Below are 22,860 nucleotides of genomic sequence, written 5' to 3'. Positions count from 1 at the left end.
TCTGCCAAATATTTAAGTGATCTAATTAAAAATGCTTATCCATTGTTTCAGTATGTGTTTTATATATATTTTCAATACTCTTGTTGCAGAAGTATAGGTTTTATCCTATACTTCTGCAACAAGGATGTTCTGCTAAATGTGTTTAGAGTTTTGAAAATGTGACTAAAGATTGGACAAAAGTATGTTAGCAATTGAAAAAACTGTAAGAAATCTAGATGAATAACAAATGTTTGTGTGAGTGTATAAGTGTGTCCAAGGCCTAGTTCTTGTTTTGTCTAGGTGTGTCTATGATGTGCAGATAGCATAACGAACATACGTTACACAAGAGAGTCTTACACAAGAATAGTCAAAAGTTGAAGAAATATTAACACACAGAAAGCACCACTAAAAACCTCAAGTGTGTTTCATTCAACCGTAAGTGCCCTGTGAAGTGGACAGAACAGGGAATACAGGAACATGGATGCATCACTTCACAGGAAGTGGAAAGGAAAGCTTACCCACCAATCATTGCACATCTCTCCAGTACTCGAATTAGTCTGAATATAATAAAGGTGGTGAAAATGACTTGAGGCTCTGGCGTTATTACTGATCTTTATGAATCTCACATGTGGTTTATATGCGGCTGTTTAAAGGGTGGGTAACACTTCATTTTACAGTGTGCTTACTACACGTTACATGTACTTACTATAGTAATTACTATAAATTTTGCATAAATGCATGCAACTCACACTAATCATAAACCTAATGCTATAGTAAGAACATGTATAGTTAAAGGTTTACTTCACCCAAAAATGAAAATTGTCATTAATTACTCCCCCTGATGACTTATGCCTAAACTACAGTTGTTTAGTTCTCGATAACAGTCTATAATGTTCTCATTATTATGCATGTTTTGTGCAGTCGTCTGTAACTGAATGACAGGCACAGAACAACCTTCAATGAGTTCAGCTCGTTGTTATTCTACTTTGTACCTTGCGATAAATGTGAATATATGTGTCTGTGGACATAATATTTTTGTAAGCTATAGACTACTGGTGTGATGATACATGTGTTAGCTGACCTGTTCTGACTAGATATTAGTCCTCAGACACATTTATACAGGTTTATTTCAGTTGTTACAGGCAGTGATGTACTTAATGATAGCAACTAATAAAAGAGTTTTAAAACATCACAAGGTACAAATAAGGAAGAAAACAACGAGCTGAGCTCATTGAAGGTTGTTCTGTTTCGTGCATATCTGGGAAACTCATGAATATTCATGTAAGCAGGAGGTCGTTTTGCTCTGCAGCGAGCACTACTTGAGTTCAGAGGAGGAAACAGTACTGATATAAATAGGAGGATCATTTTATCACTGATCATATTGTCAGTTTTAGTGAGTTCACTCTCAAGTCTGGAACAATGTTTGCACGTGGAGTCATCGTCCTTCTCTGTGTCCTAGGTGAGTAATATCATGATTTCATTCACTAAAACTGATATTAGGATCATTTGTCACGTGAGAACCTACGATATACACTGATACTAATAGTTTTGCTTCATAATGAAGAGTTTCATTGTTTCAATAAAGTCTTAATTCACCTTTGCTAAAGTAGGACAAATGAAAAACTGTGTAAGATTTAAGTCACATTCAGACATTTTTAAGTTTGATTTAAGGGATGGTTCACTAAAAAATGACTGAAATATTGTTTTTGTCCAACAAAACAACATTGAGTTTCATTGTATGGGCAAAACAAGTTATTTCCTCTTGCCATATCATGATAAACTTTAATCCTTGTTTTTCCTTCTTGACACAAACAGTGGCCGTATCTGATGCAGCGAGAAAGGTGAATAAATAAAGACTGTAGAATTATTTCCCTCCATGTTCAAATAACTCAATGTTGCTGTTTTTTATGTGACCAGCCTAACTGCAAGCGTTACCCGACTAAAGGATGCACAAAGGAGTATAATCCCAAGTGTGGATCTGATGGAAAAACATACGGCAATGAATGCACGCTGTGTGCTGCCATCGAGTGAGTTTAAATCAAAGTTCTGCAGGTTTAAAAACAGTTTAGAGTCACTTTCAAACTTCACTTTAATCTCTCTCTTTTTTCTAGGAAATCAGGAACTGAAATCCTTATTGTGAAGGAAAGCGAATGCGATGATGATCAACAGGTGTGACACAGGAATGGCAGCATAATTCAGCTTGACAGACCTTTAGTCAGCATTATTGTGTCTCATTCATTATAACCTGAATGTGTAACGGCAGTAGAATTACTTTCCTCCATGTTCAAATAACTCAGTGTTGTTGTTTTTTTTATGTGACCAGCCTTACTGCAGGCCTAATCCATCTGGAGCGTGCCCAGACATCTATTCACCTGTGTGTGGATCTGATGGAAAAACATACAACAATGAATGCGAACTGTGTGCTGCCATCAAGTGAGTTTAAATCAAAGTACTGCAGGTTTAAAATCAGTTTAGAGTCACTTTCAAACTTCACTTTAATCTCTCTTTTTTTTAGGGAATCAAACACTGAAATCTTTAAGGTGAAGGAAGGCAGATGCGATGAAGATGTGCAGGAGTGACACAGGAATGGCAGCATAATTCAGCTTGACAGACCTTTACTCAGCATTATTGTGTCTCATTCACTATAACTTGAATGTGTAACGGTTTAATCCTTAAATAAATGCTGCATATTGAAGCTGTTCTCTTTTCTCCCTTGAATCTTGGAAAGACGAGATAAAATAGGTGAAGATTTACTTTGAAGGATTCACACGGATCATATCTAGAGAGCAGAATATCATAAAGGGAGTGTGAGCTTTTGACACCCTGTTAGATTCATTTTCAGGTAGACTCAAAGTCATCAGTTGGAAACGGGCGCTGATGGAGAATGATCAAGCAGATATAAAGACAGTGTAGTACCAAAACATTCTCAAGTTTATTAAGGAATAAATCAGAGACTTACATTGATCAGGCATAACATTATGACCACATTCCTAATATTGTGTTGGTCCCCTTTTGCTGACCCGTCGAGGCATGGACTCCTCTAGACCCCTGAAGGTGTGCTGTGGTATCTGCACCAAGATGTTAGCAGCAGATCCTTTAAGTCCTGTAAGTTGCGAGGTGGATCCTCTATGGATCAGACTTGTTTGTTCAGCACATCCCACAGATGCTCCATTGGATTGAGATCTGGGGAATTTGGAGGCCAAGTCAACACCTCAAACTGCTCCTCAAACCATTCCTGAACCATTTTTGCTTTGTGGCAGGAGCATTATCCTGCTGAAAGAGCCACAGCCACCAGGGAATACCGTTTCCATGAAAGGGTGTACATGGTCTGCAACAATGCTTAGGTAGGTGGTACGTGTCAAAGTAACATCCACGTGGATGCAGGATCCAAGGTTTCCCAGCAGAACATTGCCCAAAGCATCACACTGCCTCCAGTTCTGATGCTCACGTGTCCATGTGTGTCACTTGTCAGCAGCTCTGCAGCTCCATACGTGTGTATTCTGACACCTTTCTATCAGAACCAGCATTAACTTCTTGAGCAATTTGAGCTACAGAAGCTCGTCTGTTGGATCGGACCACGCGGGCCAGCCTTCACTCCCCACCTTGTCCGTCCATGACCCTGTCGCCGGTTCACCACTGTTTCTTCCTGGGACCACTTTTGATAGATACTGACCACTGCAGACCGGGAACACCCAACAAGAGCTGCAGTTTTGGAGATGCTCTGATCCAGTCGTCTAACTGATCACAATTTGGCCCTTGTCAAACTCGCTCAAATCCTTACGCTTGCCTATTTTTCCTACTTAGGGGACCTATTATGCCCCCTTTTACAAGATGTAATATACACAGATCAGGCATAACATTATGAGCACTGACAGGTGAAGTGAATAACACTGATGATCTCTTCCTGTTAGTGGGTGGATATATTAAGCAGCAAGTGAACATTTTGTCCTCATAGTTGTTGTGTTAGAACAGAGGTGTCCAATCCTGCTCCTGGAGATCTGCCTTCCTGCAGATTTCAGTTCCAGCCCTGCTCCAACACTCCTGTCTGTAATTATCAAGCAGCCCTGAACACCTTGATTAGCTGGTTCAGGTGTGTTTGATTGGGGTTGGAGCTGAAATCTGCCGGATGGCAGCTCTCCAGGAGCAGGGTTGGACACCTCTGTTCTAACACAACAACTATGAGGACAAAATGTTCACTTGCTGCTTAATATATCCATCGACTAACAAGTGCCATGATGAAGAGTGTGTTATGGTGCCGTGATGAAGAGTGTGAATCAGTGTTATTTACTTCACCTGTCGGTGCTCATAATTTTATGTCTGATTGGTGTAAAAGGGGGCATAATAGGTCCCTTTAACAATTATGTTAAGTCTTCCAATAAAAATAGAATTCATAAAGTTAGACGAGATACAAAAATCCTGTCCAAGTTCAAGGCTAACATTTATTTTCACATTTTCATGGCAATGTTATGAAGAAATCCCTCAGTAACAATTGAACGGGTATCAGTATTCTCAAGTCCAACAGGGCCACAAAAACTGCAAACCTCAAAGAAGACCTATGTTTCAGTAGATAAAAATGCAGATAAAAAAAAAACAATGCAAACATCAGTGTAACAATTCACTTGCTACGAATCTTCAGGTGATCATAATTAGGAATTAATCACACACACAACAGCCAAACTAACAAGTCTATCAAACTAAAAGTGCTTAGTAAACCTCCATCTGTGTGTGTGTGTGTGTGTGTGTGTGTGTGTGTGTGTGTGTACCTACTTATGTCACTTTTGGGTACATTCACCAGGATACACACCAGTAAACTGGGGACCACCAAAAAAACTTGGGACATTTTGTATGTCCTCATTTGTTTGACCATATAATGGCATTCAGCATGCTCTAAAATGGTTTCCTGGCTTAAAATCTCATTTGTCCCAAAATTTCACTTTTATGTGATTTGTGTACTTAAAGTGTGTATGCCCCCCCACTAAAGTGTGTATAACACAGCGCCCTCTAGGAGAACTGCACTTCCGGAAAGATACACACTTTTGGGATTCTGACCAATCAGAGCGCAGGAAGATACTACGAGCGCGGGACTGGTGATCTGACCAATCAGAGACCAATACGTCACCAATAAAGATGGCGGAGGCAAAAACTATCATGAATATGAATGAATTGACATATAATCCACATTTAATTTGAGAAATATTCACAATAATTTGTGTTTAAATAAAAATAGACTCATTTGCAGGAGCTCTCATGCTTTATATTGGCATGTATTATTAACTTTTAATCCTCGGAGTTTTGCGCTCGCATCAATGTGTGTGTAAAGATCGCGCCGCCCCGCCCCCGCCTAATGGAGACTATATCTGCGTACTGTAACTACAGTTTATTAATGTACGAACGAGTTTGAGGCGGGGACGACAGACATTACGTCATTTGAATATGACACGTACATATTTCCTCCCAAAAGCGGAGGGACAACTGTTTTAATCCGTCAAGTATGATGATTTAGTTTATTTAATAAAACACACAAGCAACAAAAAGATTTGAAAACCTTCAAAATCGCTTGCTTTTATGAGTGATTTTATTTGCTTTAAGTGTTTTCTCCTACTTTGCGTTCTGCTGTTCCTCCATTAGTATCAGAGACAAGAGACAAGTACAGTACACAAATAGTAACATAAAAAATATATATGTATATATAAAAAGATATGTGAAAAAAAAAATTATAATATTATATAGATAGGAGCAGTTACAGCAAACATTCTCTTTATATTTTATATATAATATAATAATTTATATTTATATATGATATTTATAATAATTAATATTATATATAATATAATAATCTTATATTTTATATTATATTATATATAACAGTTTCTCTCACTTTGGTGCATTTCTCCAATCACAACTAAAATTCTTACTTGTTCAACAGCCACATTATAGTCTCTTGTTCACATCATAAATGCAGTTTCTCATTCTCCTGAACAAATTGCAAATGCTTTGGTACATTCATGCATTTGATGTACAAGTGTCAGATGTTTCCTACATTATCACTTGCTTATGTCATGTTCATCAAAATATACTAGGTGTCGAATAGTTTTTATTTTCATAAGCCATTAAATGCAAAATGGTTGAACTAGTCATAAACTGTCAAGCATATTTTCTATACATTTCTTTTAGACTTTTTTTGTCCTGAATTATTAAATTGCAGGGATGAATTTTGAATTTCAATAATGAAGGGGAATGTAATTCAAGCAATGTTCAACAGTTCTCTAAAATATCTCAGATGCCATCTCATTTGGGAGGCACAGACAGAGCACAACACAGTGTTACACACTCTGAACATGAATGAACAACAAGGACACAAACAGAGTCAACAGACGGAAGAAGGAGTAAGGATGTGTGGTGGAAGGGAGGAGGAGAACAGAGGAAGAGGTAGAAGAGGCCAAGACTGAGATGTTTCTGATGGAAATAAGAGCCACTGTTGTAGATCATGCTCTCAGTCATGACCTAAGGCCGAGACGGGTCAAAAGAGCCGAATGATGGGAGATGTGTTTGTAGACAGAACAGGTGTGAAATCAGATAATGTTCACTATGTACTGTTCACTACATAAACTGTAGACTGATGTAATGCTATGTTACTGCAGTCTACTTGCATTTTACATTATACAGTAAATATTACGGTGGCTGAGAGAGATCACCGCGCACAACTGAAGAAAACACATGCAAACAGAAAAAATGAACAAAACATCTTGATCAGTTTGACAACACACGTGCTGCAAATATTCACCCAAATACAGAAACTTGCTGCAGACAACACACATACAATGATGATGAAAACTTTCAGGTAATCGACAACACCACTGACAAGTGTTCATTGAACAAGCATGTTCCAGCCAGGTTCGTCACTTGTTTGGGGTACCCTTGAAACATTTCTTTGTCATCAGTTCTCCTCTGTCCAACAGTGAACAGAGCATTATTATAATTCAGGCAGCTATCATAAGTCCGATTGGGATGATCGCAACAGTAAAGTATTTATTCCAGTTCCATCCAGTTGAGGATCATATTCATCACGCTGGAATGGACGGTTTGGTGAGGATCTGTGCCACTGGCTGTCATTATATCACATGACATTGTAGCTACTGTAATTTTTTGACAGACCACCAGAAAGTATATCTGAATCCTGTCTCATCCAGAGTGACGTGTTCATACTGTTGAAATGTATGCCATACAGATAAAGTGCAGTCTTGTGTATTTTCAATCACTGACATCAAAATCGTATCCATATTACTTCTGAAAATACTGTCAGAGTGTCTTTGTGAACAATGACACAAGGACTTGTCATTCTGATGACACTGATATAAGGATTATGAGCTGGTTACAGGCTATTGCAGGTAATTCATTGTGTGCTGTTATTTGTATGAACTGTTTTAAGAAATGCACATACTGGTTTACATCTTAAGGATGCATATGAATGAGAATATATAATAGGAGAGCAGTTGCAGCAAACATTGTTTTATATTTAGAGAGAGAGAAAGAGAGCAGTTACAGTATTTAGTATAAAAAGTTTTTAAAAGAATCATGACTCAAGCTGGGACGTTTACATGTTTGTTTACAGATTTATTTATTTAACCCTAACCCTAACCCTAACCCTAGCCCTAGCTGAGAGCTGCAGACAGTCTGACACTGAGTGACTCGCCGCCCTTCCCCCACCGGCCTGACTCTGATCGCGCGCGCGCCTCCCGCCCATCCCCCACAGCAGCAGCGCAGCAGCTTCAGTGCAGAGTGCGATCAACTCTGATGGAGAGATCACGAGTGCTGCTCAAAAGATGGAATAATCTGTCGTGGCTATGCGTTTTTAAAGCACTTTTACAAGATCTAGCAGCTTTTCCTTCCTTTATATTTAATATAAAATACCATAAATTAAAAAAAAAAAAAATTTAAAGAAAATGCTGTTAATAAAGTGCACGTTAAAGTTTATTTTAGAGCCTCGAAATAATCCACACATCTCCCTGATTTTAACTCAAACATTTGATTAAATAGAATTAGTAAAAATTAAGATATGTGTTCCAAAGAGATCGTTTAAAAGTGATCATGTGCTCTGTCCATTAGAAAGACGTACGCCTCCGTTTTTATTTTATTTTTTATTTTTTTATTTAAGTTTGAAGAACCAGTACTGTAAATAAAACAAACAAAGATCTAGGTGTTTGCCAAAATATTTATTAGGTCAAATAAATGTAGTCACAATTTCAACGTGAAATCCAAATACGTAACTACGTCACGTACACACGTCAGCTGTGGATGTGTTTTCCCGGGAAATGCAGTCACATGGCATTGCTTGACGCGAAAAAGACGACAACCCCCATCAATGGACGCTGGAGAGGTGAGATCAAGTGTTGTCCCGAAAATGCATGATAACTAAAATACACTGTGAAATATGAAAGTTAGTAAGATGTATGTTTACTTTAGTGGTTAAATTATTTTCTGTTAATGTTTTATTTCTCGATTGTATTTGAGTTTGATTCTCATTTGATTTTTTTTTTTGCAATAAGGAAAAAAACAGTTTATTGCTTATTTGTAGGCATTGATGAGCAAATATAATTTTGTTATATTTCATATAATATCTCTTTAGATTCTACAATTTAATCAGTGGTAGCCTGTTTTTCTCAATTTTTGTAAAATATCAACAGTATGTATTGTAATTTGAAATAATTAATTTTCATTTTTTATTATTTGATGTCATTTTTAATTTTATGTAATACATTATTTACACTTTTTTTTTTTTTAGTGGAACACAAAAGTATCCATGTTTTTTTATTTATCTTCACAGAGCTTTTTTTGCACAATGACAGTACATAGACACTTTATAGTATTTTTATTCTGTGTGTCAAGCTCCAAAGCAGACAAAATAGTCCATATGAATCTATCAGGTTACTGACTGAAAATCTGTAGCTTTTAAATTAACATGAATATGGATTGATATCAATCATCTGGTCACAATGGTTTTTGGCATCAATGATATTGCTGTTTTTTTTTAATCTAAATGCCTGTTTTAGACTGGTCACATATGCTGTCACTGCATAGAGCTCTGTATTACATTTAAAGATAAACTTTAGTGTTCCACAGAAAAACACAACACAGGTTTGGAACAACATGAGGATTAGTACAATAATTATGTACATTTTTGGGTGAACAATTCCAGTAAGATCAAAAAGATTTTTAAAAATGCTTATTTAATCCATTCACCTTATATTTCTTTTTATTTCTTTTTTTCCAGAAATAATGCTGAAAAGCAAAAGGCGTAAAACACCTCTGCAGGATGCAGAGGATCACATGACCCATAGAACTGATAAGCCTGGACTTCAAGAGCAGTTCATCAGCAAATATAAAGGCAAGTATTTATGACTAACCATATACACCAGTGGTTCTCAAACTTTTTTCCCAGTGGGCCGCACAATGGTCCAAGTGCAAGTCTCACGGTCCGCATATAATTTACATATGACGTCACCAATGCAAACCAGATTTAATGTTATGGTATTAGCAGATAATACTATTATTATACTTAGATGTTGCACACAATAAATAACAAATAAAAACTAACTTACTGACATTAGCTTTACAATAATAATCAGTAATGCTCAATGAACACACAAACTGTAGGCTATATACAATCACTTTAAGTTGCTATTTAATTCTGTATGACTTTATGACTCTCTTCAACATCATCGCAATAGTCACCAAACAATCACATAAACGCCTTAATAAGCAAATATTACTCAGGTCTTTTTACAAACAACAATGAGTGCACTGTAGGCTAATTACAATCTCCGACGATATCAAGCTTTCTGTCATGTTGCAATCCCTCGCGCAGCATCGGATCCGCTAGCGTGCGGCCGAGTTGGGCTCATCCAGCCGCGGGTGCGCTGATGCGGTTATTTTTACTGATTTAAAATACATCAATCAAACACATCGAATTCACAGTTCATTCTTTTGAAATTGTAGGTTTTGCTTGTCAAGTACTTTACTACAGAGCAAACAGGAAGGCTGCCCATCTCGCTCATTAACAGCAAACTGATTCTTCCATTCTTCTTACCTTTGCTGCTGATGCTGCGACTCTTCTTGTTTGCTTGTGTTCCTTCATTTTATCTTCCACATTTAGTTTTTCTCCTTTAATAACAAATTTGACCATTTTGAGGCTTAAATTTACAAAATTAATGGCTACTGTTTGAACTCTTCCTAAGCACACACTTGTGTTTGTTTCGTTAACTGAGTGATTGCGTCATTAGCCTACATTGCCTGATGTCTGAAAATAATAAATGCTCACCAAAATTATTTTATATGACAAATAAAGCATTATAGCTCATTTATATTTTTTTAATTCACTTTAATTTAAATTTTAAAACAAAAATAAATTGTATGCTACTTTTTTTTAATTTTTTATTATTATTATTGTGGTCGGCATATCGCGGGCCGCATTTACATTTGTGACGGGCCGCAGGTTGAGAACCACTGCTCCACACCCATTTAAACGCTTACTGCGCGTGAAGTGTCGCGTCGCGCAACTCGCGCCCAATTACATCAAAAGTAGCCTATATGCTCACTGGATGTCATGGCAACTGAATCACGGAGGAAAACTTTAAATATCTCGCCTTCGCTTTAATTTCGGACCATCTCCAAAAAGACATAAAACACTAAACAAATGATTTTGACATGCGTTTATCAAAGTAGGAAATCCAGACTTTTAATCCTTTACACACAATTACTGCTGTTGAAATACGAAATGGAGGTGGGTCCGGATTGAATCGGACTTTGAGAAGTGCTGATATACACGAATGGTTAGGTCTTGATGTCATTAATGCAGAATAACCTGCTTTACAAATAAAGTCTTGTAGTTTAAAGGGTTAGTTCACTCAAAATTGAAGTTTCTGTCATTAATTACTCACCCTCATGTTGTTCCACACCTGTAAGACCTTCATTCATCTTCAGAACACAAATTAAGATATTTTTGATAAAATCTGATGGCTCGGTGAGACCTCTAAAGCAACTAAAGACATATTTAAAACAGTCATGTGACTACAGTGGTTCAACCTTAATGTTATGAAGTGATGAGAATATTTTTTTGTGCACAGAAAAACAAAATAACCACTTTATTCAATAATATCTAGTGATGGGTGATTTTGGGCACACAAAAAGTATTGAACTGCTGTAGTCACATGATCTGTTTTAAATATGTCTTTAGTAGCTTTCTGAACACTGAAAAAGGAAATGATTTTGCTCTCAATGCAGGCCTCACTGAGCCATTGAATTTTATCAAAAATATCTTAATTTGTGTTCTGAAGATGAATGAAGGTCTTACGGGTGTGAAACGACATGAGGGTGAGTAATTAATGACAGAAATTCATTTTTGGTTGAACTGAACATTTAGGTGGTTGTTGGTTTGTATGTAAACCAGGACAATGGATCATTTTTATAATAGGGTTAGTTCAAATAATGTCATTTATTACTCACCCTCATGCCGTTCCATACCCGTAAGACCTTCAATAAGGTGATTATTTTTTTTGGAGCTATCAGTATATCGTTGTGCATGATCATGTACATGATCAATGTTTTTTTTAATTTTTTTCTTTTTTATTATTATTGGGTTTTGGTTAAATTCTTGAAGTAAGGGCTGCTTTTTCACTTTTTTTTTTTTCTAAGACACAAAATATACATCAGTAATACCCTCTTGTGATTTAAAAAAAAAAAAAGAAGCGTTTACTTTAAAGGTAGTTGCTAACAAGTGTCTAAATGGGAGACAGAGGTTGTCTGGGACATTAAAAATCATCACCTGAACAGATAAAGTCATCTACTCACTAGTCACTTTCACAGCCTCGTTGTGTTTAGAGGTAGATTTAGGGATGTACACTGTACACAACCATTCAAACATACATTATAAGAATGCAAAACATTATACTTATTAAACAGGGAGATGGATTTTTAAAGTTTTACAGTTCCTGGAGGCACATTTATCAACAACAACAAAAAAACTCTTTATCTAAAGCAAAAACCATCCATAAACATCCATACACCACAAAGACAAACTATCCAGAAGCGATGCATGTTAAACACAGAATTTTCTTTTAAAAATATTGCAACACAGACACGTTCTAGATGAGTTGTTGAAGCTTAATCATGAGGACGATGAAGTTTTGCAACTGTGGTGTATTTAATAGGCAAACTTAAGCTTAGTTTCTGCAGCAATACAAAAGCCAGTTAAAACAACATATAGGGTTTTAGTTGAGGGAACCAGGGGGATGTGAACTACCGGATCACCTGCAAAAATACGTCATCGCTGCAGCACTCTATTCTAAACTATATAAAGCCAAGATAATATTGTTTATGTATGAAAGAGTATAAAAATTTTAACTGTATAATTTTAAGACTTTAAAGTATAATGTAATGTATAAAAAGCACAGCATACTATCTTTAAACGGACCGATAACTGATAAAAGTAAGTCGTTAAAGGGAAAATGTATATTACATGTAGTATACCGTCTCTTGAAATTCATTACTAGTTTTACTATCAACTGAAAATTATTTGACGACTTAGATTACGTAAAGAGGAGAAGTCCCGCACCTCAAAAGTGGTGATCTCGAAAAAAGTCCCCACTAAAGCAAGAACTTATGTCTCCACTTGAAGACTCAAGTCTCCTTTCAGAACTGGCTTGACTTGTGATGTGACTCCGGCTCTTGCGCAAGGACAAACTAAAAGTCACCTCACCGTCTTTAACCACCACTCATGTCTGGACAACCTAACTACATCATCTCTACGATTTTGTAGACCTTGACATTCTATGAATCCCACACAAGTACAAACATCAAGCCAAACGAAACAAGCAAACCAGACCCAGGTGAATCGTAAAGATAGCAGCTTGGATTTCCGTATTACTATACAAGTGTTGGACTAATAAATATAAAATATTTAAAAATAAAATATTTTACACATTTTCAGTTTTGTCGCCGTCCTTAGGGAGGCCAAGAGTGTGGACATGACTTGACAATACCCGTTGTAGTGCTGATACTTCTCTTTTTTGTCCATACGTACTAGTATCTGTCCTTTTTAGGGTCTCATCTTCCTGTTTTTGTTTCGTTTAGATCTCTTTGGTCCGTGTTGCGTTCATATTTCAGTCGAACTGCTCCAGAGTTTGTTTGGAAGTGGACCAAGACCCATCTTTTCAGTAGTCTCTGTCCACTTGTTTAGTGTGCACCAGGGTTCAGATAGCAGTGTTCACACGTTCTAATGAATGCTGCTTTTCCACTACATGGTACGGCTCGGCACGGCCCCTTAATTTTTATGGACTTTTATACATGGACTTTCCATTGACTTCCATTATACAGCTGACAGACAGCAACGGTTTAAGTTAAAAATCGTAATTTGTGTTCTACTGAAGAAACAGTCACCTACATCATGGATGCGCTGGGGGTAAGCAGATAAACATTTCTATTTTTGGGTGAACTATCCCTTTAAATAGTACCACTTCGGTTGAGGTTCCAAACGTGCCATACTGATACTGAAATGTGACGTGTAAGCACTGAAGATCACTGATTTGTCAGAGAGTATAACAGCATCCGCAGAGACACTAGATTGGATTTACAACACCAGCTAGATTTAATTCTAGCGGGTTTGCTGCCTTGTGTTTTTTAATCGACTTGCTTTAAATGACCATCACATGCAACTTGAAAAAAGAAACGCCTCTATTGTGGTCAGTAGACGAGGTGGCAGCACAACTGTAATGATCAGACTGTAATCCCAATCACTTTGAAGCGGTACTAACTGCAGTGGAAGAACAAACCGAGCGAGTTGAGTCGTACCGCACATTGAGAAAGTGCCATAAAAGAGCAATGGCACCAGGGTTCGTTTTAATCTAAACAAACATGCCAAGTGTGAACACACCCTTAATACTTAAAATTAACCATGAACTGACTTGAAGGCTGCTGAGTGCAGTTTCTTTGAGTCATCAATATTCATTTTTAACCGCATTCCCAAAAGAGAACAAAATGGTGAATGTTAGATGCATTTGTCTGCTGAGAGGATGTTGCCATACACTATCCGATAGATCCGTGGTTCTCAGACCCTCCTCTCTGCAGATTCAGATTCTGTCTCCTTAACCTGACACACTCGGTTGAGTTCATAGAGCTGTGTCCTGATGATCAGCTGATGGTCTGAATCAGGTAGATTAAAAAACGAGACATACAACTTATGCAGAGCGGTGGGTTTCCAGGGCTTGAGTTCAGAACCACTTAAAAATAACTCTACTTGTCTAGCATATATAAGATTACAAGTATTGAGTAATAATTTTATGTCTTTATAGCATGGATGCATCTAAAGAAGACTGTTCCTTGGGAAGACTTGTAAATGATGAACACAGAAATCCTACTTGCAAAATGAGAACCCTTGAAGTGAGCAGTAAACCTCACCTGTGTCTCTTTGCTGTGCGAGACATTCTACCAGGAGAAGAAATCACCTACAATTACGGAGACTCAGACTGGCCATGGCGAGTCAAGGTACTATCAAAAAAATGATAGAAAGATTGATCAGTAATTCATGATAATCTTTTACTATCTGATTAGTTACCATGTGATTGTGGTCTCATATTTCTCAAGCCTTTGAATCAAGCATCAACTGAATCCTCTGATAAAAAGCCATCCATCAGTTTGGGTCCGCAGAGATCGGTAAGTCCACTTTAAAACATCTGTATCATTATTCTTTATTATTGTCTCTTTTGTGAGTAGTGTGTCTGGGTGTTAACAGAAGGAAAGGAGTGATAGATAAAGTTACTGTAGGACAGCTAGAGTTAATTACTGGTTTTTCTGTTCTATACAAACATTTCTGATTTTTATATTCACTGGTTCCTTTTCTGGCATCCAGCCCCATTGTGCTGCTCCTGTTTCTTCACCTGGATTGGACGAGGTGAACAGCAGTGGTCCACATAAGCAGTCAGGCAAAGCAAGAACATCAAGAAAAACGGTAACTATCTCATAATGCAGCAACTATTAGATGATTTCTGGGGAAAACTGTTGATATTTGAAATCGACACCCAAACAACCACACCCCTCCCTTCATTGCTCCGCCCCCAAAATACTGAACACCCTATTCAACACAGGCAACTACTAACAGCTGGTGCACAGGTGTTCAACTAGAAAAGATCTTTATCGCTGGCAGACCGTAGGATGCATTAGAAGGTTTGTTTTTAGTTGATTGTAGGTGCATGTCCACTTCATCCAGCACACTTTGTGTAAACGCTCCAAATGGTACAAAATAATATTTTGTCATTAGAAATGTAATTTCTGTGAAAAGAAATGTAAAAAGTTAAAGAGGTTCCTTCCTGGTCTGGAAGGAACCACTGCGGAGAAGCACAGTATCTGTGTGACTCGTCATAGACATAAACAGAGAGAAGTAGCTCCAGCTACAATGTTCTTTAGACACATGCAGTTATGTTTATTAACCGCTCAAGCACCAAAAGTTATGGAATGTAAATGTAGTCTTACTACCTTACTACCCACCTCTGCTAGTTACCTAGTTATTGTCACAATTTTATTTTCAATATTGTTAATGTACATTTTATGTTTGTTTAAAGGGTTAGTTCAAATAATGTCATTAATTACTCACCCTCATGTCGTTCCACACCTTTAATTTTCAGAACACAAATTAAGATAATTTTAATTAAATCTGATGGCTCAGTGAGGCCTCCATTCAAAACAATGACATTTCCTCTCTCAAGATCCATTAATGTACTAAAAACATATTTAAATCAGTTCATGTGAGTACAGTGGTTCAATATTAATATTATAAAGCCACGAGAATATTTTTGTGCACCAAAAAAACAAAATAACGACTTTTCGACAATATAGTGATGGGCCGATTTCAAAACACTGCTTTGGAGCTTTATGAATCCAAAGTCACGTGATTTCAGCATTTTAGCCGTTTGATAGGAGATCCGAGTCACTGATTCGATTTGTGAAGCTCTGAAGCAGTGTTTTGAAATCAGCCCATCACTATATTGTCAAAGTCGTTATTTTTTTTGTTTGGTGCACAAAAAGTATTCTTGTCACTTTATAATATTAATATTGAACCACTGTACTCACATGAACTGATTTAAATATGTTTTTAGTACATTAATGGATCTTGAAAGAGGAAATGTTACTTGCTTTGGATGCAGGCCTCACTGAGCCATCGGATTTAATCAAAAATATCTTAATTTGTATTCTGAAGATTAACAAAGGTCTTACGGGTGTGGAACAATATGAGTGTGAGTAATTAATGACATTATTTTCATTTTTGGGTGAACTAACCCTTTATGCTAAATACTTCTTTATATATCCACAGAAGCGGTTTCAATCAAGACTGGCAAAATTAAGAAAACATCATGAAGATTGCTATGAACGTTTTAACAGAGCAGAAACTGAAAAGGAACGCAATAAGATTGCTAAAGTAAGATTGAGTAATATGTCAACATCATAACAATACTCTGTGATCAACACCTCAGTCCATTAACAGCTAATTATTTTAATATTAATTAATAGTTTCTTTTGCTTGTAGACCTTATGTTTTTATTCAGATTATATTTTCAAACTGTTACAGTCATCCTTAGTCGCGTCCGCAACTGATGCATCCTCTTCATCACCACCCTGTGCTGTGTCCACCTCTGTAATGACCTCATCAACGTCACCACCTCCTGCACCACCAACGTCACCTGCGCAGCCCTCGTCGTCCTCATCCTCGCCTGCGCAGCCCTCGTCGTCCTCATCCTCGCCTGCGCAGCCCTCGTCGTCCTCATCCTCGCCTGCGCAGCCCTCGTCGTCCTCATCCTCGCCTGCGCAGCTCTCGTCGACCTCCTCCTTGCCTGCGCAGCCCTCGTCGTCCTCATCCTCGCCTGCGCAGCCCTCGTCGTCCTCATCCTCGCCTGCGCAGCCCTCATCATCCTCATCCAGCCCAGCACAGCCTCCATCTTCTCCTGCTCCACCCTTATCTTCACCCTGTGCTGTATCCACACCTGTGGTTCTCTCATCACAGATGTCTAAGACACTCTCATTAAGAGAGGTGGGTATCTTCATTTGCTCAATTATTGGGATGGTCTGGGTGTATTGGACTGGTAGGACTAAATTATATATTATTTTTATTTGTTTGTATTTCTCCTCTTCCAGGTACCCTCTTTAAGGCTATCAAGAAAAAGACAGGTATGTGACTTGCCATGTAACTCTTTATACACTGCGTTCCAAATTATTATGCAAGAGACAAATCAGTAAGATTTCTGTACAATAAACATTCAGATTTTAGTTTTTCTAAGAAAATGTTTGTTTGTTTATTTATCCATGTCTTTTTAGATAACTGGTATCAATCTCAGACAAAATAATTTGCCAAATCTATGGAAACCCTACTTAGAGGTTGTTCCACATTATTAAGCAAGTCACAGTTCTCATGCAATATGGGGAGGAAGAAAGATCTTTTTGAAGATGAAAAGCATGAAATGGTGCAATGTTGTGCAAAAGGCATGAAAACAACTAATATTGTGTGAAACTGAATGGAGATTATCGAATTATCATAAGATTTGTGAGTGATTTAGAGCACAGCAGAACTCGGTCAGATAAAGGCTTATTGAGGAAAATTCCTGTCAAAAAAATTAACTGTATTAAAAGGGCAGCTATAAAAAAGCCAGTGTTGAGCAGCAAACAGGTATTTGAAGCTGCTGGTGTCTCTGGAGTCTCAAGAAGCTCTCCATGCAGGCTGGCAGTTGTGCGTAAAGATGCATTTCAGCCACTCCAAACCAAACCTCACAAAGCGAAACATTAACAGTTGGTGAAGAAATACATTTTCAAACAGATTTATTGCTGTGATGTTTTTTTGCAGCATGGGATTGCATTGTACAATAGTGCATTGTACTGTGCACTATCCTCCTTTTTATACCATAGCTGAAAATGAATTATTATGAACTCCACATATCTTGCAAAAGTCATTTTAATACCCTCCATCTCACTTTCTAGTATTCCAGCCCAAACAATCAGCCACCAGCTCCTTGCTGACGTCGCAGTCTTGCTGGAACGTGGTGGCCATTCACCAACCATCCAGAAATCAATCCATTTAGACCATCCATTGTAGTACGGCATTAGTCAGTGAATAAAACTATTTAAAAATGAGTCTTCATGTATTTCTAAACCCACTGTAAATGTTTCTCTTTGTGAGGTTTGGTTAGTGATGGCTGAAATGCATCTTTACGCACAACTGCCAGGCTGCATGGAGAGCTTCTCAAGACTCCAGAGACACCAGAAGCTTCAAATACCTGTTTGCTGCTCAACACTGGCTTTTTTATATAGCTGCCCTTTTAATACAATTAATTTTTTTGACAGGAACTTTCCTCAACAAGCCTTTATCTGACTGAGTCCTGCTGTGCTCTAAAGCACTCACAAATCTTATGATAATTCGATAATCTCCATTCAGTTTCACACAATATTGGTTGTTTTCATGCCTTTTGCACAACATTGCACCATTTCATGCTTTTCATCTTCAGAAAGATCTTTCTTCCTCTCCATATTGCATGAGAACTGTGACTTGCTTAATAATGTGGAACAACCTCTAAGTAGGGTTTCCATAGACCTGGCAAATTATTTTGTCTGAGGTTGATACCAGTTATCTAAAAAGACATGGATAAATAAACAAACAAACATTTTCTTAGAAAAACTAAAATCTGAATGTTTATTGTACAGAAATCTTACTGATTTGTGTCTTGCATAATAATTTGGAACGCAGTGTATACTCATCATTTTCATAGTTATGACACTTGCCTACAATCCAGGAAATGTAATTTTACGGGAACTGCTGCCATGCCCACTATGCTCACATACGATCTCTTCTGTTAGATTCTGGCAGTGGTATACTCATGTGATCACTAAAAAAGTAGTTGGAAAAAAACAACATTTGGAATTATTTGAGTAAGTGTTCATTTTTTTCTCATTCAGTATTCAGGAAGTGCCATCAGTGACTACAGCGATGTCACAGACTACATTGATGTTGACTACATACCAAAAATCAACTCTGATGAATCGGATGGTAGTTCTTCTGGACATGACATGGGTAAAAGTGCTTTGATGCATCCAAAATCACTCAAAGAGGCTGGTAGTTCATCTAATCAATTTATGACGGCACCATCACCAAAAAAGATGAAATGCCAAACTAAAGAGACAAACACCTTGTCTGGTGATAAGACTTTTATTCAGTCCATGCCATCACCAAAGCAGGAATGCAAGACATACAAGAAGAAGCAGTATTGCCTTTATTGCTCTAAGCCATATTCAAAAATGGCAAGACATCTTGAATTTGTCCATCGCAACGAAGTGGAGGTTGTAAAGGCAGTAGCATATCCAAAAAATTCAAAAGAACGACGAGTCCAGTTAAACCACCTTAGAAAAAGGGGCAACTTTGCCCACAACACAGATGTTGTGAGACAAGGACATGGGGAGATGATTGCCTGTTACCGTCCAAAAAAAGGAAAAAGAGCCAAAGAATTTATTCACTGCATTTACTGCCAAGGGCTTTACAACAAGAGTAGCCTTTGGAAACATATCAAAACCTGTCCTCTGAAACCTAAAGATGATGAAGCCCAGGGCAGGAAAAGAGTTCGATCTCTGTGTGCTCTGAACACACCAGTTGGCTTAGAAGTAAGCACAGGTTTCAAGAAAGTACTATCCTTTATGAACTATGATGACGTTTCACGCGTAGTCCATTCCGACATATGCATCATGCAGCTGGGGCAGCACATGTTCAACAGGATGGGGTCTGATGTGACCAGACATGACTACATCAGGCAGAAGATGAGAGAAGTTGGCAGACTTCTTCTTGAAGCAAGGAAGTTTACACCACTGAGAACAATGGTAGACTTCATCATACCAGCAAACTTCAAACATGTCATAGCAGCTGTTAAAGTTGTATCTGGCTACGATGAAGAGAAAAACTTCTACCGTATTCCTTCTTTAGCTCTCAAACTTGGGCATTCTTTAAACAAGATCTGTAGCATTGTTGAGAGCAACGCCATGATGTATGGAGATCATGACCGTGCTGAGTGTGCTCGAGACTTCAGGAAAATACACCAGGCAAGGTGGAATGAGTACATTTCTGCTGGTGCTATAACTACATTGAAAGAAGCCAAGTGGAACACACCACAGATCATTCCTTTCACTCAGGACGTCAAAGTCCTACATGCACATCTTGACAAGAAACACAATGAGCTCCTAAGTAAGCTCAGAACTTGCCCTTCTGCTGACAGCTATGCTGCTCTAGCCAAAGTCACGCTGTCCCAGGTCATCCTGTTCAACAGAAGAAGAGAAGGTGAGGTGTCCCGGATGCTTTTGTCAGCTTTTAAAAGCAGGGATTCTTCTGAGCTACACGAAGACATCGCCATCTGTCTGTCTGAGTTTGAGAGGAAGCTGTGCCTGCACTTCACCAGAGTTGAGATCCGTGGTAAACGGGGGAGAAAGGTTCCTGTGCTCCTCAAGCCTTCGATGGTTACTGCCATGGAGCTGCTCGTTGAAACACGTGAGGTTTGTGGCGTTCCAGCAGAGAATCCCTTTATGTTTGCCAGATGTGGAGCGATGTCTGCCTACAGAGGAGGAGAGTGCATCAACAAAGCTGCTTGTGAATGTGGCATAAAGAATCCCGAAGCGCTGTCATCAACCAGGCTCAGGAAACACATAGCAACCATGTCGAAAGTTCTGAACCTTGATGAGAATGAAGCAGACCAGCTGGCTGATTTCCTTGGTCACGATATTAGAATCCACAGACAGTATTACCGGTTACCAGAGGGGACACTGCAGCTGGCAAAAATGAGTAAAGTCCTAATGGCCATGGAGAAAGGAACACTGTCTGACTTCAAAGGAAAGAAACTTGACGACATTGAAATTGACCCAAATGGTATGAGTATACTTGGACGGTCTGTGTGTGTCTGTGCTGTATATATTTGCAAAAAACTGTACATTATCATATGTTACAGATGCTAAGTATAATCAATAAACTGTTGATTTTTTTTTTTTTTTTTTATCAACTGTTTAGAGCAACTTGAGGCTCAAGGTGATTCCATGTCAAGTGATGAGGAGGATTACAGTGACGTATCTCAGACAACCGCACCAGCAGAGACTGATCCACCTGTTCAATCTGATCAATCTGTTTCACAAGAGGATCAAGGTAAGAAAAATCTCTAAACTACATGCACAATAATCATCAAATAACCATAAATTAGCTCCAAGCAGCAATATCCATCCAAGGGCTTTTCAAAATTCAGAAAAATCTACACATTAGGACATATGTATGATTTGGTCATACTCACTGATTTAGTTGTTATGAGAATTACATTTTTAATTATTCCATAGGTTCTTCAAACGCTCCAAAAAAGAAATGGGAGGACAATGAGGTAAAAGCAGTAGAGAGACACATGATGAAGTTCATCAAGACATGCAAAGTTCCTGGTAAGCAAGACTGTGAAAGATGCATTCACGCAGAGCCAGAAGCTTTGAAGCAGCGAACATGGACTGGTGTGAAAAATTATGTGCGGAACAGGATCACGACTCTTAAAAGAAAGGGTGGTTTGTGAGGAGGCACAAACACAAAAACACTTCAGTGCCTTTTATAACTTCTTTACTGTAAAAAAATAAATATATAATATATAAAAATACTGTAAAAATATAATATGATGTGGAAAGTGTTAAAAGTATTATTTGACTTATTTGTGTGAAGAGAGTGGCTCAACTAGCGACCAGCTCATTGAAGGTGCTGTACATTAACGTTGTTAGCAAAAGACTGTACTGCGATGTTACATAAACTAATCAAAAATAATCTGTACCATTTATCCCAAGTAAAATAATCCCATATTAGCTCTTATAAATATATTTTACATGCCATCTTAACACTTTGCACATCATTCTCGTTTTGTAATAAGTGGAGGAAAATTAAAAGAAATTAGGATAAAGGTGTAGAAATTATTTTGAGGATGGAATGAAGCAGAATATCAAGAAAGTAAGGAGTATAAGAACACTAATGAAGACAGAATAGTTCATTTTCAATGTTCTGTTTTCATTGTTCAGTTACAATGAAGTTCGATGGAATGTCACTAAATTTTCTATATGTCATAAATATAAAGGATGAGGTAAAGGGGATAAGGGGGAGGAGCGAATGTAAAGGTTGTGAAAAGAGGGAGGAGCGAATGTAAAGGTTGTGAAAAGAGGGAGGAGCGAATGTAAAGGTTGTGAAAAGAGGGAGGAGCGAATGTAAAGGGGATGAAAAGAGGGAGGAGCGAATGTAAAGGTTGTGAAAAGAGGGAGGAGCGAATGTAAAGGTTGTGAAAAGAGGGAGGAGCGAATGTAAAGGGGATGAAAAGAGGGAGCGAATGTAAAGGTTGTGAAAAGAGGGAGGAGCGAATGTAAAGGGGATGAAAAGAGGGAGGAGTGAATGTAAAGGTTGTGAAAAGAGGGAGGAGTGAATGTAAAGGTTGTGAAAAGAGGGAGGAGCGAATGTAAAGGCGATGAAAAGGAGCGAATGTAAAGGGGATGAAAAGAGGGAGGAGCGAATGTAAAGGGGATGAAAAGAGGGAGGAGCGAATGTAAAGATTGTGAAAAGAGGGAGGAGCGAATGTAAAGGGGATGAAAAGAGGGAGGAGCGAATGTAAAGATTGTGAAAAGAGGGAGGAGCGAATGTAAAGGTTGTGAAAAGAGGGAGGAGCGAATGTAAAGGGGATGAAAAGAGGGAGGAGCGAATGTAAAGGGGATGAAAAGAGGGAGGAGCGAATGTAAAGATTGTGAAAAGAGGGAGGAGCGAATGTAAAGGGGATGAAAAGAGGGAGGAGCGAATGTAAAGATTGTGAAAAG

The 22,860-nt window shown here is 38.1% G+C and overlaps 3 protein-coding genes across 11 annotated transcripts in view; all 3 read left to right on the top strand.

Annotated features, from left to right (window-relative positions):
- Window positions 1–22,860, top strand: part of LOC125258832 (ovoinhibitor-like) — a 301,375-nt gene that overhangs the window by 53,173 nt on the left and 225,342 nt on the right. The gene's annotated exons all lie outside the window — the stretch shown is intronic.
- Window positions 1,299–2,621, top strand: LOC125258838 (double-headed protease inhibitor, submandibular gland-like). The gene is made up of 6 exons (XM_048176003.1): window positions 1,299–1,438; window positions 1,795–1,820; window positions 1,897–2,006; window positions 2,091–2,148; window positions 2,303–2,412; window positions 2,495–2,621. The coding sequence occupies exons 1-6, from the start codon at window positions 1,399–1,401 to the stop codon at window positions 2,556–2,558; spliced, it is 408 nt and encodes a 135-aa protein (XP_048031960.1). The 5' UTR covers window positions 1,299–1,398; the 3' UTR covers window positions 2,559–2,621.
- LOC125258828 lies at window positions 14,333–22,285 on the top strand. 3 transcript variants are annotated; one of them, XM_048175968.1, is made up of 9 exons: window positions 14,333–14,517; window positions 14,617–14,685; window positions 14,882–14,980; window positions 16,340–16,444; window positions 16,595–17,053; window positions 17,158–17,190; window positions 18,967–20,914; window positions 21,053–21,184; window positions 21,370–22,285. In XM_048175968.1, the coding sequence occupies exons 1-9, from the start codon at window positions 14,398–14,400 to the stop codon at window positions 21,588–21,590; spliced, it is 3,186 nt and encodes a 1,061-aa protein (XP_048031925.1). In that variant the 5' UTR covers window positions 14,333–14,397; the 3' UTR covers window positions 21,591–22,285. The 3 variants fall into 3 exon arrangements, with proteins under 3 accessions (XP_048031925.1, XP_048031926.1, XP_048031927.1); XM_048175969.1 differs by lacking the exon at window positions 16,340–16,444; XM_048175970.1 differs by lacking the exon at window positions 21,370–22,285 and having other exon boundaries at window positions 21,055–21,147.

This window comes from Megalobrama amblycephala, linkage group LG23 (genome assembly GCF_018812025.1).
Source record: "Megalobrama amblycephala isolate DHTTF-2021 linkage group LG23, ASM1881202v1, whole genome shotgun sequence".
In the NCBI taxonomy this organism is placed as follows: domain Eukaryota; kingdom Metazoa; phylum Chordata; class Actinopteri; order Cypriniformes; family Xenocyprididae; genus Megalobrama; species Megalobrama amblycephala.
The sequence above is the reverse complement of the archived record's forward strand: the minus strand, read 5'-3'. Positions and strand labels throughout refer to the sequence as shown.

Excerpts from the sequence above, each read along its gene's own strand:
- LOC125258838 (XM_048176003.1), top strand. The coding sequence starts at position 1,399 with ATGTTTGCACGTGGAGTCATCGTCCTTCTCTGTGTCCTAG. Across the intron at positions 2,149-2,302 it reads AATGCGATGATGATCAACAG|CCTTACTGCAGGCCTAATCC; the intron begins GTGTGACACAGG and ends TTATGTGACCAG. Across the intron at positions 2,413-2,494 it reads GAACTGTGTGCTGCCATCAA|GGAATCAAACACTGAAATCT; the intron begins GTGAGTTTAAAT and ends TCTTTTTTTTAG.
- LOC125258828 (XM_048175968.1), top strand. The coding sequence starts at position 14,398 with ATGAGAACCCTTGAAGTGAGCAGTAAACCTCACCTGTGTCTCTTTGCT. Across the intron at positions 14,686-14,881 it reads GTTTGGGTCCGCAGAGATCG|CCCCATTGTGCTGCTCCTGT; the intron begins GTAAGTCCACTT and ends TCTGGCATCCAG. Across the intron at positions 16,445-16,594 it reads AACGCAATAAGATTGCTAAA|TCATCCTTAGTCGCGTCCGC; the intron begins GTAAGATTGAGT and ends AAACTGTTACAG.